This window comes from Mustela putorius, unplaced genomic scaffold (assembly GCF_011764305.1).
Source record: "Mustela putorius furo isolate JIRA1106 unplaced genomic scaffold, ASM1176430v1.1 tig00000174_pilon_pilon_pilon, whole genome shotgun sequence".
Taxonomy (NCBI): Eukaryota; Metazoa; Chordata; class Mammalia; order Carnivora; family Mustelidae; genus Mustela; species Mustela putorius.
Genome location: NW_025421304.1, coordinates 32,543,058 through 32,564,386, shown reverse-complemented (window position 1 = coordinate 32,564,386; position 21,329 = coordinate 32,543,058). Strand labels below are relative to the sequence as shown.

Here is a 21,329-nt window from a genome sequence, read left to right as displayed (position 1 = left end):
TTTTCTTTTCTTTTCTTTTCTTTTTTTAAATTCTAGATCCAAGGTATCTATTTTTGGGCACCTGCACAATGTATGTAGCCCTGCACTAGGTGCATATTTTCCTGTTAGGATTTTGGAACCAACAACTCAATGCCCTCTGCCATCCTTTTATTTCCTACAGATGCTGATTCATGTAATTGTGGGCATGATGTAATGCAAAGTCTCTGCAAATAACCAATGACCCAACTCTGATGTGCTCTGCAACTGTAGATTTCCATTCATCAGAGTCCCCATTAGTTATATCTCGTCATCTCCCCCAGAAATCCAGGAGGTGGAAAAGCAAGCGTGAGGGGTCAGACTCTGGCAATCGACCGATCAAGGCTGCCGGGAAAGTTATCATCCAGGACACTGCGTGCCTTCTTCCAGTTCACAAATCACTGGGGGAACTGTACATGTAAGTCTGCCGTGCTTATCGCACATCATAGTCCACGTGGCTTCCTTTCTATTTTTCTTGAAGTTTTGGAAACCTTTCGGGGCGCTTGGGTGGCTCAGTCAGTTAGGCGATCGGCTCTTGATTTCTGTTCAGGTTGTGATTTCAGGGTTGTGAGTTCAAGCCTTGTGTCAGGCTCCGTGCTGGACATGGAGCCTCCCTGAGATTTTCTGTCTCCCTCTCCCCGCCCCCTGCCTTCCCGCACCCCACCACGCACACTCTCTGTGTCTCTCTCTTTCTCTTAAATTTAAAAAAAAAGGTAAGGGTTGGAAACTTTTCTTCAGAAGTTTTAGGAGGAGACCAGTATATGAGCTTTCTATTGCTGCATAACAAGGTACCACAAACTTAGCAACTTAAATTAACATATATTTGCTGTCTCAGGTTTCCGTGGGTCAGGGTCCAGGCATGGCTTTAGCTGGGTCCTTGCCTATGTCTCACCAGACTGAAACTGTAGAGGTGGCCATGTAGTGGCCTTATCTAAAGCTTACAGTCCTCTTCCAAGCTCATTCAGGTTGTTACTGGAATTTACTTCCTTGAAGAACTCAGTGATTTTCGTCTTCAAGACCAGTAGGAGTTTCTCTCTGATGCTTCACTTTCTTTCTGAGGTCTCATCTGATTAGGTCTGGCCCACCTAAAATAATCTCTCGACACATTCAGAGTGGACGGATTAATAATCTTATCTTGGGTGTGATAGCCCATCAATATTCACTGGTATCACCCGTAATTAAAGGAAGGGGATTATATTAGATGTGTGGTGGGGGGAGGCACAGAAATCTTGCGAACAGCCTCAGAATTCTGCTTTCCATACCGATATGTAAAACAGTTAAAAGCAGAGCCACTTTGGTTGAAGGGAGTTGGGAGGCCAGTGCCAGGCGCATAGAGGCTGCCCCGTGGTCACCCTTGTTCTTGAACTGAACACATAACAGAAAGTGTTTATTTTTTAATATGTACACAGCACACCACTCTTTGTGTTAGAAACCACAGTGTTGCACATATTTAAATTCCTTTTTATTCAACCCTTAAGTGTGGGGAAATCCACAGAAAAGCTCGTTGCTAAATTATCGTTCGGGGCTGGCTTCCCGTCCTGACTTTAGAGAGGTGAACAATTTCATCTTCCCCAGGCGCGAACCTGCAGCCTGGACTGTAGGTAAGCTTTTTCTCCATTATGTGACTTGAAGGGTGAAGCTTAAGGCTAAAGGAGACAAAACGTTTTGGGTGACAATGAAAGGGACAACTTTTAGTTTGTTAAATCAGGGGTCACTGATTTAGGAGGTGAGACCAGAAAGAAACTTAAATTCTTTTTACATTTCAGATTAAATGTGAATGATATTCAAGAAACATGCCAGAAGAATGCCACTTCTGCCTTGCTTGTTGGAAGGAAGGACCTTGTCCAGGTTTGCACATCCCTTCTCATGCCCATCTGGAGTTCTCTTTTTGAGCTGATCATTTTCACTTCATAATTTTGGTTTAGTGACCTTTCAAGGAGTGCTTCCTATTTTGCAATTTCTCTACCATATTCTTTGCCCAACTACAGGGCTGGAGTAGCTTTCTATCTAAATCCTTTGGGTTTTCTCTCTTTCTTAAAAAAATTTTTATTTAAGTAATCTTACCCCCAGTATGGGGCTTGAACTCATGACCCCGAGATTAATAGTTGCATGCTCTTCCAACTGAGCCAGCCAAGCACCCCACTCTGGGTCTTTTTCTTATTAGAGCTTAGTTGAGAAGATCCTAAAGCACATTCTGATAACTTTTTTATTACATTTCTCATTTACTCTGGTACCATGGTGATTATTATACACGTAAATGTGGGTATCTGTGCCTGTGCCATTTGCACTGTCAATTCTGTTTTGCTGGGGTTTTCATGCTTTTAAAGATGCTTTGTTTCAGGGGTGCCTGGGTGGTACAGTCAGTTGGGCATCTAACTTTTGGTTTCGGCTCAGGTTGTGATCTCAGGGTCATGAGATCAAGCCCCCTTTTGGGCTCCGAGTTCAACATGGAATCTGCTTCAGATTTTCTTCCTCCTCTTCCTCTGCCTCTCCTGCTGGTGCTTTCTCTCTCTCTATTTCTCAAATCAATCAATTTTTTTTTAAATGTTTTATTTCAAGGAGGGGCCTGGCTGGCTCAGTCAGTAGAGCATATGACTCTTGACCGTGGGGTTGTTAAGTTCAATCCTCATGTTGGGTGTAAAGATTATTTAAAAATAAAATCTTTAAGGGGCTCCTGGCCAGCTCAGTTGGTTAAGCATCCAACTTTTGATCTCAGCTCAGGTCTTAATCTCTGAGTCATGATTTTAAGCCCCACATTGGGCTCCATGCTGGGTGTGAAGCCTACTTTAAAAAAAAAAAATGTTTTGTGATCCTGGGCAACACTTAATCTTTCTGAACCTCAGTTTCCTCGAATATGAAATAGTCCTGATTCTAGTACCAGTGAGGAAGAAATAAGGTCATATATGTGAAACTCCCATATCTGTATCTGCTAGATGGCAAATAGCCCACGTATGGGAGAGTCGCCACTCTGTTCCTGTAATCATCGTGGTCATTAGTGGCATGGTACTTGTAAAGGGACAGAAGTGGCATCGGTGCAAATGCTTGAAGAATATTTTCTGGGGCGCCTGGGTGGCTCAGTGGGTTAAGCCGCTGCCTTCGGCTCAGGTCATGATCTCAGGGTCCTGGGATTGAGGCCCGCATCGGGCTCTCTGCTCAGCAGGGAGCCTGCTTCCCTCTCTCTCTCTCTCTGCCTGCCTCTCCATCTACTTGTGATTTCTCTCTGTCAAATGAATAAATAAAATCTTTAAAAAAAAAAAGAATATTTTCTGGTTCTTTTTTATGCATATGTTGATGATGATGTGTCTACTGTAATGTAAAAAGTTGTAGAAATAAACCCACGTGTCCACTATTCCTATTAGAGCCATTTAAAAAATGTGTATTAAAAGTGAGGACGTAAGGGGGCGCCTGGTGGCTTGATGGGTTAAGCTTCCGACTCTTGGTTCTGGTTTAGGTCATGATCTCAGGGTTGTGAGGTTGAGCCCTGTGCCAGGCTCCACGCTCAGCGGTGCATGTTGGGCGGGGATGTCTGCTTGAGATTCTCTCTCCTTCTCCTCTGCCCCTCCCGTGTTCTGTCTCTCTCTCAAACGAAAGAAATCTCTCTCTCTCTCTCTCTCTTTTTTTAAGATTTTATTTTTATTTATTTGACAGAGATCACAAGTAGGCAGAGAGTCAGGCAGAGAGAGAGGGGGAAGCAGGCTCCCCCGCTGAGCAGAGAGCCCGATGCAGGGCTCGATCCCAGGACCCTGAGATCATGACCTGAGCCGAAGGCAGAGGCTTTAACCCACTGAGCCACCCAGGTGCCCCTCTCTCTCTTTTTCTAATCCGAGGAAGTAACATCCCTAAATTGTCAGGGTAGTAAACATCCTCTCCCATCCCAGAAAGACATTAACTTCTCCCAGCAACCATTCAGGCAGGTCACTGGTTAGAGAGATGAAAAGAAACCTTGTGATTCTTGTCTTAATCGATACTTGCGTGTTTGAGTATATTAGTGCCACCTAATTTAATAGGTTTTTACTGTGTATTTGAGGTGTTTCTCTACCCGTTTTTCAGAATTTTTGTTTGTTCTTTTTTCTTAGATTATTGACTCCTTGATTAAACTCTGTATTTTCTTCCTTTCAAGTTTCTCACAGAGTCTAGCCTAGTGTTTTCAGTTAGTGAGCATGCAGTGATGTATTGCCGCTAAGAAAGATTCCGCAGTAGTACTCCGTTTTCAAAAGTGTGGAGGGAAGGAGCCTCTGTTGACGGCGTGATGTATTTAATATAGTGTGTGCTAAATCTTGGATTTAATAGATACCTAATGGATATTAGTTTCTGCTTGATGACCCCAAGCCCCGTGAGAGTTCAGGTTTGAAGATATTCCTCAGATTCGATGTCAACAAAAAGAAAGTCAAGTCTATTTTGTCCTGGCCTATTTTTCTTTAGCTTTAAGAGTATGCTGAAACTTCTGTGATGAAAGCGACAAAGTTTCCCATTACTGGGGCAAAGGACAGATCTGAAATGTGATAAGGAATGCTTTTATCCCCCCCTTTCCCTGCCTGTTCACTAATGAAGCAACAAACGAAGTCATTTGAGACAACCCATTGAGATTAACATGTGGTGTCATTTCTTTGATGTTTGCTTAATAAAAGTTTTTAAGACTAGGGTTTCTTGAGCATTAACAGTCCTCCGAGAATCTTGTTAAAATGCATATTTTGCTTCAGTGTGTCTGGAAGGGGCCCTGATATTCCCAGTTTGTGTTGCCCTCAGAGCAGCAAGGCTGTAGGCTGTGTGTGGAGGAGAGGTAGGGTTCTTTCATGCTTCCTGGTCCTGTCCTCACCAGTCTGACTTCGAGTGTTTGTCTTCGATCTGTTCCAGGTTTGGTCGCTGGCTACAGTCGCTACGGATCTTTGCCTTGGTCCCAAGTCTGACCCAGATTTGGAAACACCCTGGGCTCGACATCCATTTGGGCGACAGCTGCTGGAGTCTCTGTAGGTTTTGAGAGCTAAAAGTGAGGAAAACAAGTGATGTAAATTTTAGGTCTGTAAACCTTTCCAGTGTTTTCATCGAGGAAGTCTGAGAAATGGGAAAATATGAGCTCTTTCCCATTAGTGCTTTAGTAATTTCTGTGCAGAACTGAATTCTTATAGCAGAAGGAAGTATACACTATTTTTTATTTACAACAAGGATTTGAGTTTCATGTGTCCTTTAGAGATTTATGCCTTAGCCCATAAGTCACACTAGTCTGAGACACAGGAGAATGAGCTCTTGAAATGGTAAATTTCTGGGGTGCTATAGAGTTTTGGCCCCAAGAGCAGATTCTCTAACTCTATGTTGACTTACATGTTTCCTAAGGGCGATGATGTTTTCACTCTACTTGGCAGTCTACGAAGGTTGGATTTATTGCTCTGAAATGTGGCAGGCTGGAAATACAATGTGAAAATGGTTTGCCACCAGGTCCAACCACTTGAACCTTCATAACTGTGAGGCTCAGAGCCTGACAGAGAGACAGAGAAGCTCTGATGCCCTCAGGTGGAGAATTGCTGGACTTCCTTGTTGAGGCTGGACCTGGGCCCTGTGCTGAAGCTTCAGTCGCCTCATGGTGATGCAGGGATGATAATGGTTCTAGCCACATCACATAAGGCTCAAATATGATGGTGTGAAAACACTTTTAAGAAACACCAGGCATTGGGGTGCCTGAGTGGCTTAGTTGCTTGGGCATCTGCCTGCTGCTCTACCTGCTTGTGCTCCCCTCTCTCTCTGTCAGATAAATGAAATCTTTAAAAAAAAATTAAAAAAATGTAAAAACCCACCATACATTGCTTGGCAGGAAAGTATCAGTATCATTCTATCACAGAGGCCATGTTGCTCTGATCCCTGTCTCACATCCTAGCGTAGTGGTCCTAAAAGGGGCAACGAGGATGTGGGTAAAAGGTAAAAAAATCCCTTGTTATTCATATTTAATAGCTCATATTCATAATTCCACCTTCGTGTCTTTTGTCAACTCTCCACACCATGGTGATGGTACAGTGTTCTGAGCACCTTTATGTAGCATTAGGTTATGAGTGAAGACCGGGAGACCGAGTACATGCATGGCCCCATTCAGATGTTAGTTTAGTCCTCTTAGTTCTTGGAGAGGCTACACTCGAGTCTGAGCCGTGCCTGGACGCCAACTAGAATCTTTCACTTGGGTTATCCAGCTTATTTGTAGTACTTGGATACATTCTTTTCCAAAACAAATTTAGCCAGACTCAAAGTACAAGCTGCCGGGTCTGTAGAAAGCCCTGGATCCTGACGACTTGGTGAGGCAGAATTAAGAATCCTCCCTTCTACCCTCGGGCCGCAGCCCACCACAACGGGGACGGTTATCCTTCCTCTGTCTCTTCTCTTGACTTTTTCTCCTCTTATCTCTTCCGCCAGGTTGGCTCACTACTGCCGACTCCGGGACGTCCAGACATTGGCCATGCTCTGCAGCGTGTTCGAAGCCCAGTCTCGGCCTCAGGGAATACCAAACCCCTTCGGACCCTTTCCCGGCCGGTCGTCTAACCTTGTGGTGTCCCACAGCCGATACGTAAGCCTGCGGCCTCGTGCGTGATGTCCGACCGCTCCTAAAGGGAAGCCTGTTCTGACGCCGCTTCTGTTTGTCCTGCAGCCCAGCTTCACGTCCTCGGGCTCCTGCTCAAGCATGTCAGACCCAGGGCTCAACACCGGTGGCTGGAACATAGGTTGGTATGGCGCTGCCTTGGGCACGCTGATTTCTGGCGCCCTGAACACTGTGTGTGAATTGTTACTGTGTCAGCTTCGGTTGGTAGATGCATCTGTGTTTTCCTTGTTCCTCATTTCTCTTCCAATTTAATGTGATGGGGATGCTGACGTTAGCAAGGCCTGGACTTGAACCGGCCAGTTTCTGGGATGTCTTTGTGCCCGACTGGGTGGCTTTTGAACTTGTAACCTTGAAAGACTGGCAGTGGGACTGCAGTGTTCACCCGGTAAACCCGACCCTCATCCTTTCTCCCTCATGTGCACCCCTCCCCTGCCCCACCCAGACGGGGTAGGGCCATTTGTTAGCTGTCTCTTCCCACGTGCCACCTTTCAAGGTAGAGAAATAAAGATGAGCCTGATTCCAGCTGGCCATAAAGGTCTATTTAACAAGTGTATTTGTGGCTTCTGGATTTTTGAAATTTTTAAAAAATCATCTTAATTTTCTTTTCTTCCTTCCTTTTTTTTTTTTTCTTACTCAGAATTTATTCTTCTCTTATGTAGAACTTGCATGAGCTTAGTGATTTAGTTTCCTAGTCTATAGAAGAGAAGCCACAGATACAGAGACTTGGAAATAAAAGGTGGAGCCCGTTAGAGGCAGGGCAGGCGAAGAAGACATAGTTACAGTAATTTGATAAGAAGAGATAAAAAGTATTAAGAAAAAAAAAGACCCAAACAAAAATCAGCAGTTTGTGCTCAGTAAGTACAGTGTCAAATAATTTCCTGAGAGAATATCACTGTCTTGCCAATCTGGGCCATGCAGAAAAACATTTTACCAGTACTCTTTGCACAAGAAGTCAGGAAAATTCATTTTATTTAAAATAGTTTTAAAACTATGAAACTTAGGACATCTGGGTGGCTCAGTGGGCTAAGCCTCTGCCTTCGGCTCAGGTCATGATCTCAGGGTCCTGGGATCGAGCCCCACATCAGGCTCTCTGCTCAACAGGGAGCCTGCTTCCTCCTTTCTCTCTCTGCCTGCCTCTCTGCCTACTTGTGATCTCCCTCTGTCAAATAAATAAATAAAATCTTTAAAAAAAAGCTATGAAACTTTAAAATGTTTTGCAATTTTAAAATGTTTCAACAAAGTGAAGTTTCTCTTTCCTGGAAAACCCATTCAGGGAGGTGGGGCAGGGAAGACAGAAACCTTGTTCCTTTGATTTTCTTGATGATAAAAGTAATTACATGGGGGCACCTCCGTGGCCCAGTCGGCTGAGTGTCCAACTCTTGGTTTCAGCTCAGGTCATGATATCAAGGATGTGAGTTTGCTAGAGATTCTCTCCCTCTGTCTGCCCCTCTCCCCTGCATGTGCACATAGACACACATGTTTTCTCTCTCTCTCTCAAATAAGTAAATACATCTTTTAAAAAAATAATACATGCCCACTATTAAAGAAGTATTAAAGATGAAAATAATCATCACTGAACCTTCACCTAGAAATATTGTCTATTAACATTCCAAAACACTTTTCCCAATTTGCGTGTATGTGTGTTTGTGTGTGTGTGTGTGTGTGTGTGTGTGAAGGGTCATTCTATATATATATGATTTTGTGTTCTGTTTTTAATTTTATCATGAGAATTTTCTCACATCATTTAAAAAGTCTTTATCAATAATGACTGCTTTATCTAATATCCTATATCACTGTACCATAACCTGCTGCTTAATTGTTGTATGTACTTCGTTCTTAGGTTACCTTAACAGTAAATATGTAAATAAAAAGGCAAGGCTATGGAAGAGCCTTAGGTACATTTCTCAGCATCTTCCCCTTAGCTTATTTTTCTTCTGGCAGCTAACTTGAGCACACTCTGCATTATGAGAGTTTCCAGACAATTTCTACGCCTTCTCTGATTTCTCTCTTCCCTTCCTGTTCGATTTGCTTCAGCGGGAAGAGAGGCAGAACATGTCTCCTCACCTTGGGGAGAGTCTTCTCCAGAAGAAATCCGCTTTGGGAGTCTTACCTACAGTGACCCCCGTGAACGAGAACGTGATCAGCATGATAAAAATAAAAGGTAACAACCTTCCCTGGCGAGAGCTGCAGTTTCATAATGCTTAGAGTCCCCAAAATCAAGACTCTTGCTGTAAGAAAGGTATGTTAAGATCATTAGGGATCGAGCTTGTTTTTCCTTAAAGAAACTGACAGGAAATCTTTTGAGTTTTATCCAGGCTTCTGGACCCCGCCAATACCCAGCAATTTGATGACTTTAAGAAATGCTATGGGGAAATCCTCTATCGCTGGGGTCTGAGAGAGAAACGAGCTGAAGTGCTGAAGTTTGTCTCTTGTCCTCCTGATCCTCACAAAGGCATTGGTGAATATGAACTTCTTTCTTTTCCCGTCACTGTCTGAAAGGTCCTATAATTTAATTTGTCCTTAAACATAAGACTTGGAGTGAAAAGTGTTCTAGCTTCTTACTTAGAAACAGATTTCTAAGGGATTTTCAGTCTTCTCTAACCTTCCAAAAACCCTTGCATTTCATGATCAGAGTATGTTTCTCTTCTAAGGGGAAGTAATTTTACATACGGTACTCAGATGCTGATTTGAAGGAAGGGTAATCATTCACCTACTCAACTAATACATACCGAGCTCTTGTGAGGCACAGTGCTAGCACATTCCTTCCCCTCCTGGAACTCACAGACTAGTGGGGGAGAAAAATGAAATAACTATAGGTTGTGGTCACTGTTGATGAGCAAACAAAAAGGATGTTGGCACAGGTAGAGCAGGGAGGGGGAATTTCAGGTGATGTCTGGCCGTGCGCGAGGAAGGCCTTTCTGAGGGGCTGCAGTGGAGGGATGAGAAGCCATCTGAGGAGAGCAGCAGACATTGAATTAGGAGAGAAAGCCCAGGGCTAGAACACAGTGAGCGAGAGGGGTACCAAATTAAATTGTAGGATAATTAGGGACTTGCAAGTCATGGTACAGAATTGGGATTATATTTCGAGTCCAATGGTAGGCTTCAAAGGGTATTAAGAAGTAAGTGACATGCTTTGGTTTCTATTTTGAGAGAATCACTGACTGTTAAACGAAGAAAGGATTGGAAGAGGGTGGGGTAGAAGTTGGAAGACCTTTGGGGTAGTTGAGGGAGCTCAACGGCCTGGTCTTGGGCGATGTCAATGGAGGTGGAGAGTGGGGTAGATCAGAAATACTTTCTAGAGGTAGACTCCGCATGATATGCTGACAAACTGGATGTGGGATTGAGGGGAAGGGGCAAAGCTTAGATGATTCCTAGGTTCCCAGTTTGGGCAACTGGGTAGGTCATGGTGCCACAGTCTAAGATAGAAGAGGCTGGAAGAAAGTTAAGAGGTGTGTTTGGGACCGCTGGAGATGTGGGCGAGCTGTCAGACTGGAATGTCACCTGGTGGCCAGATGGGAGTCTGGAGCTCAAAGGGGAGCCTGGGGCAAGAACTAGCAGTTTGGGGCATTCTCAGCATGTAGGTGGTCCTGGAGCTGTGAGAATGGGTACATTGACCTGGGACCTGGGGGGCAGGGAGGAAGAGTACAGGGAGAGAAGAGCCCACCCACTCCGGGCCTTGAGAGAAGCCGGTACCTGCAACTTAAGTCTAGAGGAATGGCCAGAGACAGACTCAGAAGGAGAGACCAGTTTTTGAGGAAAAGCAAGAGTGTGATCTGAAAGGAGCTAAGAGATGAGTTTTTTGTTTTGTTTTGTTTTGTTTTAAGATTTTATTTATTTATTTGACAGAGATCACAAGCAGGCAAAGAGGCAGGTGGAGAGAGAGGAAGGGAAGCAGGCTCCCTGCTGAGCAGAGAGACTGATGCGGGGCTCAGTCCATGGACCCTGGGATCATGACCTGAGCCGAAGGCAGAGGCTTTAACCCACTGAGCCACCCAGGCGCCCCAAGAGATGAGTTTTAAAGGGTGACGTGGGAGATCACTGGAGAGGGTGGTCTGAACACATGTCGATGTCCTCTCCCCCAGAGGCCCCCCATCCTGACAAGCATCTATCCAGAGCTTTCCTGAAAAGGTATCACCATGCAAAGAGAATCATGTTGTTGATAGCATTTGGGACCAGGGAGACAGCTTAGTGGTTACTGATTTTATGGGGCCTGAACAGACAGGCAGAAAAACAGTATGACACGCAACAGAACGCCCATCCCTCTCTGCGCTCCCCCCACCGTGATGGCTCAGAATTTAGTGATGCTTGGCACCTCAGGAAGTGGCACGAAGGTGAGACTAAACACAGGAGTATTGTTGGGTGGCTTTTTTTAGGGTCCCCAGGTCCCTGCTCCCAGTTTGCAGAGCAGGTTATGAGCCTTCCTCTGTCACAAAAGAAACTCAGGAATTTTTGTTCTCCAGAGAAGGCAGACAGCTTTCCAGATTGAAAGGGCGCACCAAGCACCTAGTATAGTCAATGAAGAAAGACCCGGGATAAAGAAAGACCCAGGAGCTTCCAGCGAGCACAGGTCCCACACAGAGGATAAGGAATATGGGCAGCACCGCACCTCGCAGGAGTGGCGAACGGGGAAGGAGAGGATGAGGTGGCATTGCCTTCAGAATTCTCCAGAAAATTATTTCTGCCCTAGAATCCTGCCCCAGATGATTAGTCCCCGTGTGAAAGTAAACCTTCTGCCTATCCGGGAAGGCAGGGAGTCGGGATGGTGATGAAGGGAGACCCACCCGGCAGACCTGGAGGCAGACCTGGAGGCAGACCCCCTCCAGGCTGGTGCTGAGGAGCATCGTCTCCAAGAAGAGAAAGTTAGAAAAATAGCTAGTGGATTTCAGTGTCTGCTCTGTTTTTAGAGATTCATGCATTTGAGAGAGTGTTTGCAAATGAATTACGGTAAGCAAACTAAGCAAACAACAATAAGACAGTTAGAAAAGCCAAGTGTGCAAGAAGGGAAAAGGGGTCGTGGTGCAGGGCTTGGCTCGAGTAACGCTCACCTAGGTAGATCATGTGAAAACAGAAGGCTGATCTAACCAAGTAATAATGAAACTGTGTGGGGAAGATGAGGGACGGGGTGTGTGTGTGGTTAGAGGGCATTTGGGGAGTGAAAGAAGCTTCCATGGGAAAGTAGAGAATGCTTAAATGTGGAAACTAAAAATTAGCTTCATAAAGGGGTGTTTGGAGATAGAAGGTAGAAATAAAAAGTTAAATGAGTTGGAAGGATTTCCTCCCGGGAGTGATGGGCGAGGGGGTGGAGGGGAATGTCGGTTTTGTTAATCAAACGTATAGTATTATTTGACTCTTTAAGCTGTATGTATGTGGTTTCAGTTAAAAAACCCAAACAAGGGACGCCTGGGTGGCTCAGTGGGTTGAGCCTCTGCTTTCGGTTCGGGTCATGATTGCAGGATCCTGGGATTGAGCCCTATATCGGGCTCTCTGCTCAGCAGGAAGTCTGCTTCCCCCTCTCTCCCTGCCTACCTCTGAGCCTGCTTGTGATCTCTCTCTCTGTGTCAAATAAATAAATAAAATCTAAAAAACAAAACAAAACAACCCAAACAAGGTGCCTGGCTGGCTCATCGATAGAGCGTGTGACTCTGGATCTTGGGGTTGTGAGTTCGAGCCCCATGTTAGGTGTAGAGATGACTTAAAATCTTAAAAAAACAAAAACAAAAACAAAAAAAACCCCAAAACCAAGCCAGAGTAATATGGAGATTTAGGTATCGAAAAACAAGTTTTGTTTTAATATGGATTATTTTGGTGTCTGTACTTGAGGGAATGCAAAGATGCAAAATGCTATGTGGACATTGTATTTTTCAGAGAATCTAAGTGCATGGAAGTTTATCAGAGAGAGTCACGAAGGCCTGGAACAATTTGTCATTTAGAATTAGTTTTCAGGGGTGCCTGGGTGGCTCAGAGGGTTAAAGCCTCTGCCTTCGGCTCAGGTCATGATCCCAGGGTCCTGGGATCGAGCCCCATATTGGGCTCTCTCCTTGGTTGGAAGCCTGCTCCCTCCTCTCTCTCTTTGCCTGCTTCTCTGCCTACTTGTGATCTCTCTCTGTTGAATAAATAAATAAAATCTTAAAAAAAAAAAGAATTAGTTTTCAGGAAAATATATGAATCCCAGAGATAGGTAATGGATACATTGCACCCTTATGACATCTATTATTATTAGTGTCATGCCAGGTTCTGTTGGCCATACAAGGGAACATGAGGCGTGGTTTGGGTGTTACTGTCAAAATGTCTTCAATCAGTGAAGCAAAACAGGAACTCATGGAGACTTCAGTGATCCTGAAGCATGAATAGTGAGTCCTAATACCATTGCAAATGGTATTGCAAGATTTCAAAGGGGAGGGATTCTAGTAGAGAGACTCACAGACAAAAGCATTACGTATTTTTGTCTTTATTAGTTATTACTTTGGAAGAATTGGACTGCTCAAATCTAGCAAACAGCAGATATTGAAAGAGAAATTCTCCAGGGTTACCACGGCTGCAGTTAGTCTAGAAATTGCTGGAAACCAGCAGTTTCCTCTTGGGCTCATCACATCTGCAAGGGTCATCGCATATCAGCAGCAAATTTTAGGGATAAAATTGGTTTCGTGTGAGGGGTTATATTTATAGAAAGGGCTTGAGGTTCATTTATCTTGAAGGGATAGTCCTAGACAGAAGACTTTTTTAATAAACCATCTCCATTACAAGATGATTTTTTTTTCATTTTTAAAAATTAACATATAATGTATTATTTGTTTCAGCATTACAGGTGTATGAATCATCAGTCTTACACAATTCACAGCACTGCCCATAGCACATAGCCTCCCCAGTATCCATAACCCAGCCACTCTATTCCTGCCCTCCCCACCCCCAAGCAACCCTCAGTTTGTTCCCTTAGATTAAGAGTCTCTTATGGTTTGTCTCCCTCTCTGCTTTGATCTTGTTTTATTTTTTCCTTCCCTGCCCCAATGACCCCCTGCCCTGTCTCTCAAATTCTTTATGTCAGAGAGATAATAAGATAATTGTCTTTCTCTGATTGACTTCGCTTAGCATAATACCCTCTAGTTTCATCCATGTCGCTGCAATTTTTTTATGGCTGCATAGTATTCCATTGCATATATACCACATCTTCTTTATCCATTCATCTTTTGATGGACATCTGGGCTCTTTTCATACTTTGACTATTGTGGACATTGCTGCTATAAACATTGGGGTGCAGATGCCCATTTGGATCACCACATTTGTATCTTTAGAGTAAATACCCAGTAGTGCGTTTGCTGGGTCATAGCGTAGCTCTATTTTCAACTTTTTTGAGGAACCTCCATACTGTTTTCCAGAGTGGCTACACCCGCTTGCGTTCCCACCAACAGTTTAGGAGGGTTCCCCTTTCTCTGCATCCTTGCCAACATCTGTCATTTCCTAACTTGTTAATTTTAGTCATTCTGACTGGTGTGAGGTGGTATCTCATTGTGGTTTCGATTTGTATTTCCCTGATGCTAAGTGATGTTGAGCTCTTTTTCATGTGTCTATTGGCCATTTGTATGTCTTCTTTGCAGAAATGTCTGTTCATGTCTCCTGCCCATTTCTTTACTGGGTTATTTGTTCTTTGGGTGTTGTTTGACAAATTCTTTATAGATTTTGGATACTAGCTCTTTATCTGATATGTCATTTGCAAGTATCTTCTCCCATTCTGTCCATTGTCTTTTGGTTTTGTTGACAGTTTTCTTTCCTGTGCAAAAGCTTTTTATCTTGATGAAGCCTCAATAGTCCATTTTTGCTTTTGCTTCCCTTGCCTTTGGTGGTGTGTCTAGGAAGAAGTTGCTGCAGCTGAGATCGAAGAGGTTGCTGCCTGTGTTCTCCTCAAGGATTTTGATGGATTCTTGTCTCACATTGAGGCCTTTCATCCATTTTTAATCTATCTTTTTGTGTGTGGTATAAGGAAATGGTCCAGTTTCATTCTTCTGCATGAGGCTCTCCAATTTTCCCAACACCATTTGTTGAAGAGACTTTTTTCATTGGACATTCTTTTTTTTTTAAATATTTTATTTATTTATTTGACAGAGATCACAAGTAGGCAGAGAGGCAGGCAGAGAGAGAGGATGAAGCAGGGTCCCCGCTGAGCAGAGAGCCTGATGTGGGGCTTGATGTGGGGCTCCATCCTAGGACTTTGGGATCGTGACCCGAGCTGAAGGCAGAGGATTTAACCCACTGAGCCACCCAGGCGCTCCTTCATTGGACATTCTTTCTTGCTTTGTTGAAGATGGGTTGACCATAGAGTTGAGGGTCCATTTCTGGGCTCTCTATTCTGTTCCATTGATCTGTGTGTCTGTTTTTGTGCTGGTACCATACTGTTTTGATGATCACAGCTTTGTAATAGAGATTGAAGTCTGGAATTGTGATGCCACCAGCTTTGGTTTTCTTTTTCAATACTCCTCTGGCTATTTGGGGTCTTTTCTGGTTCCATATAAATTTTAGGATTATTTGTTCCATTTCTTTGAAAAAAAAAAAAGATGGTATTTTGATAGGGATTGCATTAAATCACACATTTGATTTTGGCTGTGTTTTGGTCTATTAGAAGAAACATGATGAAGGGATGGAATATGACTGTAAAGATGAAAATTTAAAAAGATTCTAAAAAAGGAATTGATAAGGTAAGAAGTTAGCTAAAAATAGAAAAAAAAAAGATGGAAGAATGTGACCCGGCTGGAGACTAGAACAAAGCCATGCACTAGATTTAGAGTATATTTTGATCTATTAGAAGAAACTGTATCCCAATATTTTAAAGAAAGAAAAACCTATATGTATACAAAAAATAAGGTTAAATATAAGGAAGGGGTAAATTTAAAATTTAAAAAGATTTTTAAACAGATAAAATTAAAAGATTTTTTAATAAAACAGTTTAAAATGTTAAAACAGGAAAGAGGAAAAATTAAATAGAATAAGAAAATAAGTAAACTTCAAAAAATTTAACTTTGAAAGACTAAAGAATCATGGGAAATAAGCGATGAATTCTGTGTATGTCTTTCCTCTAGCTCTGGAGTTTCACAGTTCTCAGTAATCAATGAGCTTGGTCTTGGCTGGAAGTTCTTGCCGAGTAGGGTCTGTTTCTGTCTATTCCGTGATTCTCAAATGTCTTCACCTGAGGCCGAATTGCACCGCCTTTGCCAGGGGTCGGCTAAGTAATCTGCTCAGGTTCGCTCTCCCGAGCTTTTGTTCCCTGAACGCTTTCCGTAGAGCTCTGGAGAACAGGAATGAAGATGGCGGCCCCCCAATCGCTGGCCAGAAGAGCCGAGAGCTGGGACCCCACTTCTCAATGCTCCCTCAGAGAAAAGCCATTAGTCTCTCCCATCTCCCTGTTCTCTGGCGGCGGTGCATGCTCACCTGGCCTGTGACCGAGTGTTTCTATCTCTGGCACTTGGCCCCGTTTGGAGTCTCAGCGTGCTCGCGTGCCGCTCCTCCCAGAAGAGAAAGGGTCTGCCTGGATCCAGGGATCCACCACCTGTGCGTCCCCTGCCGGCTCATCCTGGTTTAAGGTAATCCTGAGCTGAGAACCCTGACCTTGGCTCCAGCTCTGATGTGGGCTTCCCAGGTGTGATACCTGGCAGCTTTGCCACACTCATACACCCCCGTCTTCCTGTGACCCCGAGGGTCCTGAGACCACAGTGTCTCAGGGCTCCGCCCCCACTTAGCCTCTGGAGCAGACTTCAGTGGAGCAGACTTCTAAAAGTTCTGATTTTGTGCTCTGCTCTATCACGTGCTGGGAGCCGTCCCCTCCTCCCGCAGTCTATCTTCCAGTGGCTTCAGATTCACTTCTCTGCACGTCCTACATTCCAGAAAGTGGTCGATTTTCTGTTCCTAGAATTGCTGCTTTTCTTCTCTTCAATCTCCTGTTGAGTTTGTAGGTGTTCAGAACGGTTTCATAACTTTCTGGCTGAACTCCTAGGCCCTGATTCAGGTCTTCTGCTCCTCTGCTATCTTGCTCCTCCTCTACAAGATGATTTTTGATTTTGTGGGGCTTTTTTTGTTTTGTTTTGTTTTGATTTTAGGTTTTTTTTTTTTCCTTTGTGGTATGTGGTGCTTGGTAATTATGGCGGCACAGGTGAGGTGTTTGGGACGCCCCCCAAATCCTGCCCCAGAGGCGTGTGTCTGCTCACCTAAATTTTGTTCTCAGCCCTTTCTGCGTCTATGTCTGTTAATTTAACATCTTATTCATCTTGCTGGTTTTATTTACATTTGTGTAATTGCTGGTAATTAATACACATAGCTCTTCTGTATGTAGGGTCATGTGGTGTTAAGCCTTGGGAGCTGGCTTCTGCTTGCGGGTTTCATAAAGCCTTAGGAGTCATAATTTGATCATTTATGTGCCAGACGTTTTTTATTGTCCTTATTAGTTTGCCCATTGAGAACCAGGAATGCTTTGTTTTGCCTCTGCCAGCTTTCCCGTGCAAAGCTTGTACCTCATATGCTTCCTTCCCTGAGATTCCCCAAGTTTGTCAGGGTTTCTGGAAAAGACACCTTGACAGCTTGTGATTTCATACAAACTCTGTATCCCTTTGTATCTCCACTTCTGGCAGGAAGTGAGTCTGTACATCTGCGTGGCCCAGGTGCGTGCCAGTCCTTCTCAACTAATGGCCATTCCATTATGTAGAACAATAAGAGGCAAGAGAAAAATATTAAAATCACACGTAGTGACTTAGTGTTTTTGTATTCCCTATCTTTGTGAATTTATATCCACTTAGAAATTGGCTACATCTCCCCAAATGACTCATTAATTAACTAAATGAAATATTAGTTCAGGGGACGCCTGGGTGGCTCAGTTGGTTGGGCGGCTGCCTTCGGCTCAGGTCATGATCCCAGCGTCCTGGGATCGAGTCCCACATCGGGCTCCTTGCTCCGCAGGGAGCCTGCTTCTCCCTCTGCCTCTGCCTGCCATTCTGTCTGCCTGTGCTTGCTCTCTCCCCCTCTCTCTCTCTGATAAATAAATAAAATTTAAAAAAAAATAAACTAATTAGACTTTTCACAGGAACATAAACCAAACTCTTACCTAGAGGTTGTGCATAGAGGGATAAGACATGGCTGTTTTTCACCAAACTTATCAAACCAGCCTAATTAATCTCAGGATTTACCTGAACTGGGACCATCATAAAATTTTTCCTTGGTTACCATGTATTTTAAAAGTCTTTACTGGTACATTTTTTGTGACTGCCACTTGTCCTGAGTCAGAGAAATTGGCTCAGGTTCAAGAAACAAGCCTTCCTCTGTTGTAGGAGGTGGACGGGGAAGAGGAAAGTAGGAAGTCGGAAAATGTGAAGGTTTGGTGGCTAGAGATGAAGGCTTCTCTGAGGGAAGAGGGGAGGCCAGCAGGTGAGGGAGGGGAGCGCTGCTTGGGCAGGGCCACACGGGCTGTGGTGGAGGCAAGAAGCACCCCCGGGAAAATGGCAGCACCGCCACGGGGCAGCCCTGGGAGTCTGCTGGTCGGTTGTTGTGTATTTAGTGAGAAGTGTATCTTGCCGGCGCACCTTCCCTCAGGAAAGCTGGGGGCAGATGTGGGATAAGCAGCTGGTAGCGCTCCTTGGCCTGGGGGTTCTGGTTCGGGCCGTGGAGGGAGAGTTGGGGAGACTTGCAAAAATGTGATGATAATGTTGGTCCATGTCATTCGGTCTGACCTCAAGGGAAACTGTCGCCAGAAAGGGTGAAGGCAGCATGGGGAGGTCGGGTGAGCAGAGGTTCAGGGCGTGGGTTTTGAAGGCACCAGGGATGGTGCCAAGAACTGGGGTCAAGAGAAGAAAGAAAACCAAGGACAAAGTCCTGAGAGAACGGGGTGTGGGAATGTGTGTCCAGAGTGCCGTCGGTGAGGGCAGCGAAGAGGCAAGGGTGGCGAAGCCAGGTGGCATTTCCTCCAGGGGAGAGGCGATGGTCTTGAGGCAGTAATGGGGCGCGGTCTGCTGCGCCACCTCAGCGCTCCTTGGGACCCCAGATGGAAGCAGCCTTTCCTGCAGAGGCCCGCAGAGGCGGCAGGCAGCAGGCTCTAGGCAGGGCCAGACAGAGGGCGCCGTCGGAGGAGAGTGTGTGGCCGTGGTCTGTTCCTGGGGAAGCACACTGGAAGCTGGGTAGGGGAGACGGGGGTCCGCATGGGCCACCTGGGCTCAGGGTCATGCCCAGGGTGCACTAGGACATGCAGATGGTGGACTTAGCCCTCGGGGTCTCTTCCAGGTTGCTGGGGACCCGGCGGTCCTGACTGCAGGATCCTGACATGGCACATCTGTGCCACCTGGTCTTTGGTGTTCAAATAGGGAGGACTAGTGACAGTGATCAGGTGTTGCTGGGTGTCACTGAGTCCGTCAGTTCTGTCAGCCAACAGTTGGTGACCACCTCTATGAGCCAGGCCCATGCAGTCATCAGCATAGGAGAGGATGAAGGGTAGCCATCACCTGGCCTTTTCACCCTGGGCCTCCCAGCAGCCAGGCATCTCCTGCACTGTCCACCTGCACCCAGCCTGCAGTGACAGCAGCGTGTCTTTGTAAGACTTAGCAAGATTGTGGAAGAAGGGCATCTGCTGTTTAAAAAAAAAAAAAAGAATCTTTGTTGTAATAGAATCCTTGCAGACTCCTCACATGAAGACATTCTTACTGACCGTGCCCAGTTGCGTTTCGCAGAACTAACCTTCCGCGTGTCTTGTTTTGGCCACCTCCACCCATCTGCAGAGTTCGGTGTGTACTGCAGCCACTGCCGGAGCGAGGTCCGCGGCACACAGTGTGCCATCTGCAAAGGCTTCACATTCCAGTGTGCCATCTGCCACGTGGCGGTACGAGGATCATCCAATTTCTGCCTGACCTGCGGGCATGGTGGGCACACCAGCCACATGATGGAGTGGTTTCGGACCCAGGAGGTGTGTCCCACCGGGTGTGGATGTCACTGCCTGCTTGAAAGCACATTCTGAATTTATGGACCAGGGAAGTTGTCGCCAATCCCAGAGGACTCCATGAATGTTGGATGACAAGCTCTTCACCAGAAGGGAGGCTCCAGCAAGCCATTCCCGACCAGACTGGAGCACATACTCCTCAAAGACTGCCACCGCACCACCACTGCAATAGAAAAGTACACGAGCTTTTGCTTCTTTTCCGTTTGGCTGTTGGTGGCATAGAGGTCACCGGGAAGGAGGGGACAGATGTGCAGAGCCATGGAGCCAGGTGGAAATCTTCCTGAAGAAAAGCACCTGCCTCCAGAGCCGTGTTTACCTTCAATGTGTGAACCTTAAACCACTGAACAGCATCCTTTCTGAAGTCATTTCAGACCAAGGTTGGATACAAAGAATGGTCTCCTGAGCCAAAGGACAGTGTACATTAACTCAGTTGATAAGGGAGTCTGTGATACAAGTTGGTACGTTTCAATGAACTGATGGATAGTAGCCTTTTAAAAGTGACACTTAAATTATAAATACATGATGTAAAGGACCGTAAAGATGTATCTTATGTTTGTTATTTCTCTTCAAGCTGCTCTCCCTTGGCTAATAAAAGTCAGGTCATTGTTTGGGGAATTAAAAAAAGGAGATGATTGAACAGTGTTTTAATGAAATTGTTTTTAATTTTTTTTCTAATGAAGTTAACTCCTTGGGATAGGACCAAAGTCAGTGCTCAGATTTTCAAAGGAATGCTGATTTACTCTTGTCATTGGTTGGGATAAAATAGAATTTGATATTTTAAGTTTCCAATTCCAAGAGTTTTTTGTTTTTTAAGATTTATTCATTTATTTTAGAGAGAGAGCACAGGGCTGGTGTGGAGGGGTGAGGAGGAGGAAAAGGGAGAGAGAATCTTCAGCAGACTCTGCATTGAGCACAAAGCCTGATGTGGGGCTTGATCCCATAACCCTGAGGTCATGACCTGAGCCAAAACAAAGAGTTGGATGCTCAAATGGCTACACCCCACCAGGAGCCCAATCCCGGAAGTCTTTTAATCATTTCATTTAGCAAAAGGAAAATGAGCTGGCTTCACGGCATTGATACTCCAGTCTCTTATTGCCACTGGGAAGGTTGGCTGAATTCTCCTAAGTTCCTACCACTCTTCATTTGGGCTCCCTCACAGACTTTCTGTTTTTTGTTTATCTGCATTCCAAGTGGCTGTGACTCAGATGTCCACCTGTTTTATTCTTCAGAATGATTTCCAACTCTTCACATATTATATGTGCCAGGAAAGAGAAATATTTTTCATATTTCTACTGGAATATGTATTTGTTTCTTAGAATTTTACAGTTCCAAGTGGATTAACTTAAGAAATATAAGTATGTGTCTCAAAATGTGTTGTACATCCCTGTTTTAAACTATAGATCAGGACCCAGTAATGGATTGTGAAATCAATTTAGTATATAAAAACCAGCACTAGGGGCGCCTCAGTGGCTCAGTGGGTTAAAGCCTCTGCTTTCGCTGAGGACATGATCCCAGGGTCCTGGGATCGAGCCCCGCATTGGGCTCTCTGATCAGCAGGGAGCCTGCTTCCTCCTCTCTCTCTGTCTGCCTCTCCACCTGCTTGTGGTCTCTGTCAAATACATAAATAAAATCTTAAAAAAAAAAGCATTAAAAAAATGAAATAGAGTAGAGGAGAAATAATGAGCATGTACCATAAAAAGGATAAATACCATTTTGTGTGACCTGTTTATGAGTGTATATGTACACATTCACATATATGTATAATGGATTACAGTG

At 44.7% G+C, this 21,329-nt stretch overlaps 1 protein-coding gene across 4 annotated transcripts in view; it reads left to right on the top strand.

Annotated features, from left to right (window-relative positions):
- The window catches only part of WDR59 (WD repeat domain 59), a 93,039-nt gene extending 72,833 nt beyond the window's left edge, over positions 1–20,206 (top strand). For all 4 annotated transcript variants that reach the window (XM_004754004.3, XM_004754003.3, XM_045076306.1 and 1 more), the window contains 8 exons: positions 300–433; positions 1,782–1,863; positions 4,870–4,982; positions 6,412–6,562; positions 6,644–6,716; positions 8,630–8,756; positions 8,911–9,053; positions 19,336–20,206. In XM_004754004.3, coding sequence (XP_004754061.1) covers positions 300–433; positions 1,782–1,863; positions 4,870–4,982; positions 6,412–6,562; positions 6,644–6,716; positions 8,630–8,756; positions 8,911–9,053; positions 19,336–19,571 — 1,059 coding nt within the window. In that variant the 3' untranslated portion in view covers positions 19,572–20,206. The remainder of the gene's footprint in view (positions 1–299; positions 434–1,781; positions 1,864–4,869; positions 4,983–6,411; positions 6,563–6,643; positions 6,717–8,629; positions 8,757–8,910; positions 9,054–19,335) is intronic.
- Positions 20,207–21,329: the final 1,123 nt, after the last annotated feature.